We start from the raw sequence: 11,945 nt of genomic DNA on the forward strand, positions 1-11,945 counted from the left end.
TTTATTGAAAGTTGGATTTTGTAAAATAATGGTTTAATATAACCACAGTAGAAAATAATATACAGATTTGGGACATTTTGTAAACTTTCGAATAATGAGAAGATTCATAAAATTCATAAAAGGTGGATACTGGGAAACCATCGATGTTGGGGGCAAAGTTATGGGTGGATTTGGTGAGTGGTTTTGGGCAAACGAAGATTAATTTAGATTTATCATAGTTAAGTTCGAGGAAGTTGATTTGAAGCCAGAATTTTATTTGGATGCCAGAAAGGAGAAAGGAGATGCTGAAAGCCAGAAAGGAGATGCTGTTGTCTACTCTGAATGACAGATGGTGGTATCCAGGGCGCTGAGGAGTTTGTTCACGTTGTAAAGTTTGTTTATTTATTTGTTTATTCAGTTTGGATTTTGAGGAGGATGGTGTGATTGATGATGTCAAAGGAGGTGTTGAGGTGAGGAGGATGAAAATGTCGAGGTTGCCGGCATCAGAGGAGAGAAAAGGTCGCTGGTGATTTTGAGGAGAGCAGTTTCAGTACTGTGGCTGGAGCAGAATCCGGATTGGGATGTTTCATACAGGTTATTGGCAGAGTGGTGATGTTTGAGTTGAGTGGCCACAGCACGTTCCAAAACTTTTGACAGAAAGGGTAGGTTGGAGATGGGTCTGAAGTTATTTAGGGTGTCAGGGTTTAGTCCAGGGTTTTTCCAGAATGGGGGTGAAGTTTCACGAGTTTTTGGGAAAATCGGTATGTGAAGCTGGATTAAGTTGGAACTGCTTGATGAGCCATGGAGATGGATTGGGTTTTGTTGTTGGTTGTCTGGGAGTTCGGTTGTTGCATTGCCAAAGGTTTCTGTGTGGTGGACACACTCGTTGGCTGTTGTCTTGTGTGACGTGGATGGAGATGTATGTGGCTGTGTGTGGCTGCCTGGAGTCGGGAAGGCGGCTACAGTGGTTGATATTGGTTGTGGATTGTCCGGGGTGCTTCGATTTGCATAGGGGGTGAAGATTGGGATATTACATTATTTTGAGTAAGTATTGGCATGAGTAATTACATAAGTAATTATGAGTTATTATGAGTATTAGTTATGAGTAAGTGATTATTACCTTCGCAAAAGCGGAAGGTTATGTTTTGATCGCTGTGTATTTATTTGTATGTCTGTGTGGTATGTGTATGTTATTCGCATAACTCAAAAAGTATTCAACCGATTCGCATGAAATTTGGTGGGATGATAGGTTATTATCCGGGAACCATTTGATTAGATTTTGGAATCGATCGGGTCAAAGGTCAAGGTCCGGGAACCATTTGATTAGATTTTGGAATCGATCGGGTCAAAGGTCAAGGTCAAGGTCATGAAAAGGTCATGGATGTGATTACAATATCAAACTTTTGGCGGGATAGAATGGTTTAATTTGAAACAAATCTTCCCGCATGACAACGTAGGTGTGGCTTTGCTACACAGATCTTGTAGTCTTTTATTTTGGCAACAAAAGTAGCTGCGGCGAAGGTATGCGCTCTACCGAGTGCCCATTCTAGTTTTAGTAAAGTTACATGTTTCGCTGTGTTGTGGATCTGGGGACAAGCTAGTTTGATGGGTACCCTGGGGTCTTCGGCGTGTCTATGTGTTTGGCTGTCTGTTACACCGGACTCTTGAATGGGTTTTCATGAGACGAATTTCAGACATAACAGTGAGAATCTATTTTGAGCGAATCACAGTGGGTGAGGAAAACATTGTGTGTGACCAGACACCAGAACTGACCAGAATTGAAATTGGAAGTAGACCAGGTTATTTCTATTATTTGTTTATTCGTGAAAATAAATAAATAATAGGGGGAGGTTAATGGAGGTTAATGGTGGTTTGTTTGTGTTAATGGAGGTTAATGGTGGTTTGTTTGTGTTAATTCTAGTTGAAACTCTAGCTGAAGTAATTTTCGTTTATTTTTATTATTTTATTGATTTTTTATGATTTTGATTGATTTTTTGATTTGATTTGAGATTTGAGATGATTGATTTTTATTAATTTTATAATTTTATTTTTATTGATGTTGGAAACAGGTAATGGGATGCTGAGAGAAGGATTGAATTTAATTTGAATTGGACTGGATTAAATGGGATTGAATTTAAAAATTGAATATTGGATAAAATTGGATCCACTTGAAAAAAAGTGGATTAGGAAATTGGAGAAAAGATGTTCTATGAAACTATGAATTGAATGAATTGAATCTATGAATTGGAGACCTGTAGACCAGGCGTTCCCAGGAGACTTGTGGACCAGGTGTTCCACCAGAGGAAAAAGACCAGGTGTTCGTGGAGCACTTCACCTGCAAGAACGCCTTGGAACCAAGGTGGAAGGGACCAGTCCAGGTGTTGCTGACTACACCAACGGCAGTCTTTTGCGAGGGCAAGACCTCGTGGATCCACGCCACGCACTGTAAGTTGGCCATACAAGCACCAGACACTACACCACAGCAACCACAGTAAGGATGGGCCTAATCATAGGTGCGATACTATTGATAGCAACAGTAGCTAGGGGAAGCTGGGACAAGGGAGCTCGGGGATTACATTACGAATAGTACTGCAAGATAAACACAACCACAACATAACGGCTATAACATTCTCTAGGGGGGTTAGTAGGATTAATGGGGTGGTAAGGGGACTCCAGTGCTTATCCACCCACCTGGTCCCACCCCATGGGACAATGTTTATATGCGGCGACAAGGCTTACCCCTATTTACCAAATAATTGGGGGGGCACATGTTATCTGGGTTCAGTCCTTCCTGACGTCGAGATACTGGATGAGCTAGACCCAAAGTCCTTGGACAGGCGTTATAAGAGGTCAGTCATGAACGAAGATGGAACCACTAAACTACACGGGAGCCTATGGGAAAAGGTGTTTGGTTTCTTCTTCCCAGGAGCGGGCACAGTCATGGATAGTTTCCGGATAGACAAATTGGCTTTGGCCCTAGAAAAGGTGGCAAACGACACCGCTACGGCTCATGACATACTATTGGACACGGTAATTCACATGCGTACAATGGTGATGCAGAATCGGGTGGCTTTGGACATGCTCTTGGCAGAGAAAGGAGGGGTATGCGGAATTATAGAGGGAAAATGTTGCACTTACATACCCGATCCATCTGAAGGAGTGTCAGCCGCAATAGTGAGACTAAGGGAAACTAGCCACACCCTGACGATCGATCGGATCGCACGCGAAAATTCTTATAAATTTAGCTGGCTCACTGACTGGTTCCGGGGATGGACGGGCACCATAGTGAAGTGGTTATTGACCGCACTGGCTGTGATAATCGGGGTAGTAATTTGGGGGGCACTAATGAAATCTCTAGTCCTCCTCTGTATAAGAAAGTATTTTACAGGATGGAAAGTGAAGAAGCCGCCGACAACGACTATGGCTCTGACCACAGAGGCCGTCGACCTGAACGGGTCCTTCAACAAGGCAGTTGCGACCAACGCTCCAGAAAATTGTATTGAATTTTGTGACGACTGTGATACTTGTGTGGATCCCATGTGGGAACTGGCTGCTGCCTGTATGGATGTTTGTGATGACTGTGATACTTGTGCTGAAAACCCCTTGCGTGTACTGGCTAACGCCTCTTATGTATTACAAGCTGACAGCTGCACGCCCCCCTCCGACCCAACTATGGATCTGATTGCGACACTGGGTCTGGCGGTCGAGGGACCCGACGTGGATATCCTAGACCCGCAAGCCGACCAGGCGCCCAAGGGAGACTTTGACATAAAGGAAGTCCCTCTCTTTTCTCCAAATGTTTTAAGTTCAAATGCTTCAAGTGAATCGGATTTTTACGCTCTGTACCCTGATCAGGAAATTGAGACACAAGATACTGACGACATTTTGTATTCCCCAGAACAGCAGCACGTGAGGGACCTCATGGGCATGACCGTTGATTAACTTCGAAGATCTGCAAGGACTGAGTCTGCAAAGGGTGGGGGGAGCAAGTTCCGCAGGGGAGGTGGTGGCCCTCTGGCGGAGCAGAACCTCATCTGGACCAGACACCTTCGTTGTGGATCCGAAACGTTAATGGACTTTCATGTTCTGAGCCCTCAGGTTCCAAGCACGCACCGCACGACACGCTCGCCAAATGCACGGGCGAGGCGCTTTGGGCGCACGATATGCCCTTGGGAGATACCCGCATTACACAATTATTTTTTCAATACCCGCATTACACAATTATTTTTCAATAAAGCCCGATGTGGCACGTTGTCTCTTAAGATACTTTGTCTCGACGAGACAAGAGGAAGGAATGTCAAGTCGTAGATTCTTTATTGCTTAGAATTCTGTTTTAAACGTCGGTCGAATAATATGTTTTGATCTAAAATGTTGCTTAATGTTTTACATAAGTAAATAAAGGGGTTTTCGCTTTGCTGGGGATAAATGGGAAAGTACTCGATGCATTTCGTGCTGAACGGATGGCTCGTCCTCCATGTGCCCTCTCGATGCAAGATAAAGCCCGGTCATAGATTCTCTGATTCGGTCCGCAGATGGCGCCTCGAGCCGCTGGCTGGCGGACGTTTATACGCGCGTGGAATGTGTAGTTTCAAGTGGAGTGCTCGAATTGCAGATATAAACTTTAAAAACATTAATTATATTCCATATAATCATAGCGGCGCCTGAATTACAATAAACATGCTTCAGTTTGTGTTTAAAATGAGGAAAGGCTCGCTTCGGTCGTGCTGGACAATTGTATACGTGTGCTTTTTCGAGGCTAGATAAGGCCGGTCGTAAAATCACGCTCACATGCGCGTGATTTTGTGTAACGCTAGTAGAATGATTAGATTGCAGACATAAACCTATCGTTAAAACCATATATATTTTGTATTAATCACAGCGACGCTTGACTCTGTATAAACATGCTTTGAATTACTCATGTGAACAAACCCATATATTTTATGGTCTTATCTGGCTGGCCAAGCATGGTCTTATCTGGCCAAGCATGGTCTTATCTGGCCAAGCATGCACTCTTCTCTCTGTGAGTTACATTTTTCGTCACCTCGGAGCTTTTGAAACTATATCTGGTCCGAATGATAAGGAAGGGCTGACTCCCCCGAATGACAGAGCGGATGACGGTGGGGGCTAGGATGACGGTGAGGGACTCTCGCCAGTCGCTTTGTTCTCTCGGAGATTTTCTGATAATCGTATTCCTATATAAGTGAATGAGAATCAATGCGTTTCCAGGAAGGCTAGACGTGGCATGAAGCTGGTTCTTGCTGTAGATGTCTGTCTCCTCCGGATCTGTATAAGTTGGTTTTTAATAAAAGCTGCGTCATTTTCAAACTGTTTGTGGACTTCTTTTGCAAACGAAGAGCCGCTTCTTCACAGATATATTTATATATATATATATATATATATATATATATATATATATATATATATATATATATATATATATATATATATATATATATATATATATATATATATTGTTACGGAACCCGACGTCGGCCTATGGTTCCCCTTCGAGGGGGGATTAAGCCCCTCGTCTGTTACTGACTGACGTGGTCCCAGGGGTATGATGCCATGCCCGGTCGGCGCTGGATAGGGTTTTAGGCCCACAAGTCCTATGACCTAAATACCAGCGCTTCCCGGCACGCGAAGGAACACCCCCCGCTCACGGCCGCAGCGTAATGGATGTTGCGCCGAGCGAAGCAAACCGCGTCGTGAGCCGTTTACCAAGACTAGACCCGATTCTGAACGTTGGCCAAATCGTGCCACAGATATTCAATTTGGAAAAGACAAAGACGACGGATGTGAAGAAGAAGAAGAAGACAAAAAGGGTTTGAAATACTAATAGGATTTATTTGCTATTTACAATCAAAAGAAACCAAGGAGGAAGAATAAGAAAATAAAGCAGAAAGAGGGACGGACCAGAAGGACACAGTGAAAATTCTAGCTTATCTATTACAGTCTTAATTAACCCAGGGACAGAACAAACAAAGACGGACTCACACGGGGAATTGCAGAGTGGATTGGCTGGAAGGAGGAATGGGAAGGCCCAGGCCACTGCAGGCGTCGAGGTCCCGCTCCAGGAGTCGACTCGCATTCTTGGCGGGAAAGCCTTCATGTGCAGCGGCGCGTATTGTTCAGCACGAGCGGATGGGCGCTTCGTGCTGGACTCCGGGCTCTTCATCTCCACTTTAATGCCACTTAACGCCACACTCACCTCGTCCTCCTCCAACGCCACTCTCTTTCTTCATCAACCCTTCCTCCTTCAACAACAACTGTACTTTCAGCCACCAACCACCAACCAACTCCTCACCACCGACAACCACCCGTTCTGACGCATGCACACGCGTTTTATAGCGCACCTGGCGATCAAGACGCCGGCCGCTAGGACACGCCTATCGGTGAGCTCGCCTCGGCCCTGTTTGGTCGCGAGGGCTCCCCGACCCCACCCTTAGAGGAGGCGTTGGCTAGGCCACGCCTTGTCCCCGGCGCTGGACTGACTCCTCCCACCTTCTGCTCCGAGATGACATCGTGGGTAATGGAGTCTTGCGGCGATGGAAAACCACTCGCACCGCTGGGATGAAAACGAAAGGGGACCTAGCTTATTTGACTTCGGTGCAATGGAGTATCAATTAATGGATGACATAGCCTTAACCTAATACACAGAATAAGGAAATAAAGTACCAACAAGGAGGAAATCTATGATTGGCTAAACGTGATTGTTTATGACCTAATTATGGGACGCACTTTGACCTTTATACACAACTGGAGGAAGGAGGGTGATATTTTTACAACAATTTACACAACAATAAAAAAACACAATAAAGAAACACAATCCTCATATCCACAACACTGCACCCTCCTCCTCTTAGGCACATCCCGGGCCTATTATCTTTACGTTTAGTGTGGCACGTAGGTGTAGTTCCCTCTACATTTAACCTGACCCTGAGTGTGACAGTTTTAAAACATAAATAAATATGTCGCGCTGCTCCATTGCACCCTGCCTAACAGAATCACGCCCACAACTAACCGAATTGCGGATTTGTCTTCAACTATACATTTACGGTGGGGACGCATTATTTACAATGACTCTACTTTATTTACAAAACGCAACCCAGGACCTGTGATTGTTCTTTTTTGGGGGGGGGGGGGGGGGGGGGAGAGACAGTCTGCTCTGCATCGACGCACCATGAAGCACCCAAAAACGCACCAAAACACCCTCAAGCACCAATCGGTGCACAGTCACCACAGTTCTACAATAAGAAAAATAACCAAACAAACCCTGCTGGTGGTCTCTTGCTCTTCGGCTCCCTCTGCTGGCTATTGCTCTCTTCCAGTTGTTGTCATCTTCTTTGCTGGCAGCCTATTTGGACATAAAAGTGCACAAAACGTGTCCATCTTTATTTATTTATGGCCCATAGGGCTGACTATTGTGTGGTTCACCTGTGGGGCATAGGTGCCCTGTGACCAAGGTCCGCCAGCAAGATCTCGGGCCTTCATGGCCGGTTCCAGCAGAGGGGCCATGCCCCAACCCATGAGGTCCATAAGTGGTGTTCAGTCACAGACATGTGGTCCATACGTGGTGCATCGATGCAGACAGCTGGTTCCGGAAGTTTCGGGCGCACAATGGCGGACTCACGCACGCTCCCCTCGGCGCCCAGTGGCGCACAGTCCTCATGTGGGAGACAAAGGGGGGGAAAAAGACAGATGAGCGAGGGGTAAGGTCACAAGGGTACACATCAATAAAGGCAATGCAAGGCGAGGTGTGTCTGGAGACGGAGCGGAGAAAAGCTCGTCCCTACCGTACGTCACCCCCCCTGTCACCTACTCTACCCTTGCCCTTACCCCATATTTACAACAATCTACACATTTACAAATTCGTCACTACTGTCACGTCTTCCCCATATCTCTCCTATACCAAATTCGTCACCACAATCCCTCTAACCAAAATTTGCCATCACCCAATTCATCATCAATCCTCATAAGGAGGAAGAGATGGAACATCAGCACAATGTCACACCCACGTCATGATGCGTCTCACAATCCAAACATTTGCATCAAAATAATAAATTAACAAAACATCCATGGCATGGTGCGGAGTAGCGTCACCTCAGGTGAGTGGATGCAGATGGTGCGAGGAGATTTCAATCCTAACTACCTTCTAAATGACATTAACACACTTTACACTACCCGGGGTCTTTCCCTGCCAAACCATTGGCCAACTTACTCTATGTGGTTTTAAGAACCAAATTTCCATTGACCAAACTGTGGTGCTTTCTCAATTTGGGGTCTCACTCCCCCGTTGCAACTCCCTGTGCCCTTGCACAATTTCAGGGCTGAGTCGTGTAGCTCTCCCAGCAGGTCTACCCACCTGCACACCTCCACCACTGTAGTTGCCTCCGAGCTTACCTGCTCCTCACCTAACCTATCTAACTGGGGAAGGCCCCTCCTGGCTCTGTCACCCCTTGGTGCCCTCTGGAACTGGGCTACCCGGGTCCGTCCTCCGGATCCTCGGGCCCCATCCACAACAACTACCGGCTCCCAGAGCCCACCTGCGGCCTCACCTGGTCGACATCCTCACAGTGGTGGAGTGCCAAACCAACTACACACACTAACAGGCTACACGCCCAGCCATTTCCACAACACTAATGCACCCATCCAAGTACCATTCTTCCACACGCACCACAGATGCCAATATCCAACCACAATTTACCTGTACCCTCTACCTAACACTTACACTACCCTCCCCGGGTATTCGTGATGGGGGTCCATCCTCCTTTCCCCCATCCACACCTTCGCACCACCCACTCCACTCCACAGTTTCCACCATACTCACTCCACCCCATCCATTCCATACTCCATGTATTCCACACAACCATTCTCCATACCTCCTGTAGTTGCACACCTGTGCAATCACCTGGTGCCACCTGCACCCTCCTTCCTCCCAGGACCATTCGGTCAGCATCACTCATCACTATCACTCACTCACTCACTGCTCCATACACCTGTTCAGTTGCACATCTGTGCAATCTCAATACAACTCACAATCACAATCAATTACTCATACCCTGCTCAATACACTTTCGATCCTCACACACATGGCATCATCTCATCTAACTACTCCCCTCTGAAACTCGCGCTTCCCAGTCGTCCCTTACTTTATTGCGCTCCCTCGTCATTATAATCCAAACTAATCTACCTGCGTCCCCACTACAGGTATCATTGCCACTACCTAAACCTTACCGTTACCTATTGTCAATCTCTAGGTCCCTACACACCATATCCTAACCCTCCCGGGCTAGTTTTCACTGCCAAACCCCATAACTAGTGCTCCTTTGCCCCCGTCTGTGAGAGATGGCAGAGTTGCCATCCCACCACATCGGGTATCTCTCACTACCAATTTTGCACACCAAATTCCAGCCAATTAAAAATTTGCCAATCACTACCAATCATCTGCCAATCATCAATCTGCCAATCCTTTGCCAATCATCAAATTTTGTTTTTTCAATTTCGGGTCCAAAACACTATCCTCATCACACGTCTACTCACTAGAGCCTCTCGGTGCGCCAATTCATCTCCAAAGCTCGGCTTCGTAAAGCCGAGCAATGAACGCGGGTTGTTTGGTGCCGGCGGCTGGCTCCGTCCGGCCTTCGGTGCAGGGAAGGAGGTTTACTCGGGCCGAGATCCCACGCACCATCTTGGCACGGAGCCGGCCAATGGCCCGATCTCGCCCTGCCGGAACGCCGCAACAAAAAGGGGTCACCATGACGACCGTTCCTACCGGGCCGCCCGCTCCGCTTAGTGGAGCACGCTCGCGGCTGTTCAGAGCGCGGCCCGGCGTGGATCCCGCACGGCGGTTCTTTCGAAACCGCCGCGGTCAGGATCCCCGCGGATTCTGGCGGCACGCAAAGCTGCCTGGCACGCACTGAGGGCCCGCTTCGGCTAAACGTCGTTCTAACCGCTAACCCGGTTAGCGTCGATGCTCCACTTGCATGCTTACACCCCGCAGCCCGTTCCTTGCTCATACATCCAGCCATCTCCATGCTCTTTGTCATTGCACCTTCCCTGACACACCCAGGTACACTCATTCCGCTTACAGAGTGTCACAGACCTGACCACCGCACACCTTTGCACGCACTCGTCGTTCGCACACCTCACCAACACACCTCTTCGCGCTGCCTCCCCGGTCACCTCCTCTGTGACAACCACAGGTGTGCTCTCACTTGCACACCCAATCACGTGCCTCACTACCAATTCCAGTGTGCATTCCCATACGCGCTCTACCATTCCAGGTGTGCATCCTTCCATTCCAGGTGTACATCCTCTCTCACCTGCCACAACCAACTCACGCTCCGTGTCACTCTTACTACTTTCACCACCACTCTCGGTCGCGCATTCACCCTCACTCTTGACAGCGCACTCTGTACCCATACACTCCTCAGTTACACACCTTTCTCGCGCATCCTCTTGCGCACACTCTCCCGTTACACCCTCCGTAACACTCACAACAGGTGTGCATGCTTTCCTTACATCCTCTGTAACATTCTCCACTATGTGCTTCCATGTGCCCCCTCGCACACGTGCTACGACCAACTCACTCTCGACAGCACACTCACTCCTCGGCGCGCACTTTTTCCTCACACACCCCATAGTCGGACATTCTCGCACACCTCCTCTTTCCATACACTCCGTACCTGTCGCACACTTCATCAATGTCTTCATCAATGATCTCTCTGACTCTCTCGAAAATCCTCTCTATCTCTTTGCTGATGACTCCACTCTCTGCCGCTCCATTCCTCTTCCCTCAGATCGGCAGTCTGCTGCCTCCTCACTCTCTGAAGACCTGGACAAAATCACAGACTGGTCAAACAAGTGGAACATGTCTTTCAATCCTGACAAATCTCACACTCTTACTATGTCTCTCCGAAAAGATCGACTGGACAACCCTCCCATCTACTTTCTCAACAATCCTCTCCAAGAAGTTCTGTCGCTCAAGATTTTGGGTCTCACTATCTGCCATGATCTTTCTTGGGAAAACCACATTTCCAAGCTGGCCTCCAAAGCCAGTCGCCGACTGGGCATCCTCCGTCGTGCGAAGTCCTTCCTCGGCACACCTGAGCTCCTCACCACATACAAGGCTTTCATCCGCAGCTCAATGGAATACTGTTCTCCCCTATGGGCCGGTGCTCCTGCCTCATACCTAGCTCGGCTTCACGCTGTTGAAACCAAAGCTTTCAGAATTATTGGAATCTCCCGCGATGAAGCTATCTCTGAGGGCCTTTCACTCACTCACCGCAGGCAGGTAGGTGGTCTTTCTGTCTTCTACCGACTCCTCTCCGGCCTTGCACCCCCAGCTCTCTCTGTGCTCTGTCCCCAAAATATTCCTACAGGTCGCACAAGATCTGCCAGCAACCCTCTGATGGTTAAACTGCCGAAATCTCGGCTCTCTGCTCACCTTCACTCTTTCATTCCTCTTTTCTCCCGCCTCTGGAACAAACTCCCTCACTCCCTTCAATCCCACTCCTCCCTCCAGGTCTTTAAAACAGCTGTTCACCACCATCTCTTATCTTCCCCCATCCAAAACCTTGATCTTTTCTACCCCCGCTAATTCACCCCAGATCCACCTTGTTTGAAATTCCAACTTCTTTCCTGGAAGTCCTGGCAGTGTCCATATGTTTTATACCTCTCCCACCGCCCCCTTCCCATGCCCCCCCCCCCCAAAGCCCTCGCCCTCTCTCAGATCTCTCGATGTCTCCATGTCTCTCGGTCCCTGCTCTCAAATGTTGTGTTTGTGTCCTTCCCCCTCTCTCCCCATCTTGTCTACCGCTCCCGATGTTAAATGTTTTATGTGTCGGTTTGTCTTTCTGTGTGATTAATGTTCGCTCTTTCACGAGCCTCGATCTTGTATACAAAAAAAAAAAAAACAAAAAAAAAAACACTTCACCAGCGGCCTCTCACGAACACCCGGGTCC

The 11,945-nt window shown here is 47.8% G+C and overlaps 1 protein-coding gene across 1 annotated transcript; it reads left to right on the plus strand.

The window, feature by feature from the left end:
- Positions 1-415: 415 nt before the first annotated feature.
- On the plus strand, positions 416-5,298 carry LOC144889484 (uncharacterized). Its single transcript, XM_078769825.1, has 2 exons — positions 416-1,279; positions 1,331-5,298. Exon 2 carries the CDS (start codon positions 2,692-2,694, stop codon positions 3,919-3,921), a length of 1,230 nt encoding a protein of 409 aa, XP_078625951.1. The 5' UTR covers positions 416-1,279; positions 1,331-2,691; the 3' UTR covers positions 3,922-5,298.
- The last annotated feature ends 6,647 nt before the right edge of the window (positions 5,299-11,945 follow it).

Source organism: Myxine glutinosa, chromosome 1, assembly GCF_964187855.1.
Source record: "Myxine glutinosa chromosome 1, kmMyxGlut1.1, whole genome shotgun sequence".
NCBI lineage: Eukaryota > Metazoa > Chordata > Myxini > Myxiniformes > Myxinidae > Myxine > Myxine glutinosa.

Coding starts and splice junctions, on each gene's coding strand:
- LOC144889484 (XM_078769825.1), top strand. CDS start 2,692: ATGTTTATATGCGGCGACAAGGCTTACCCCTATTTACCAAATAATTGG.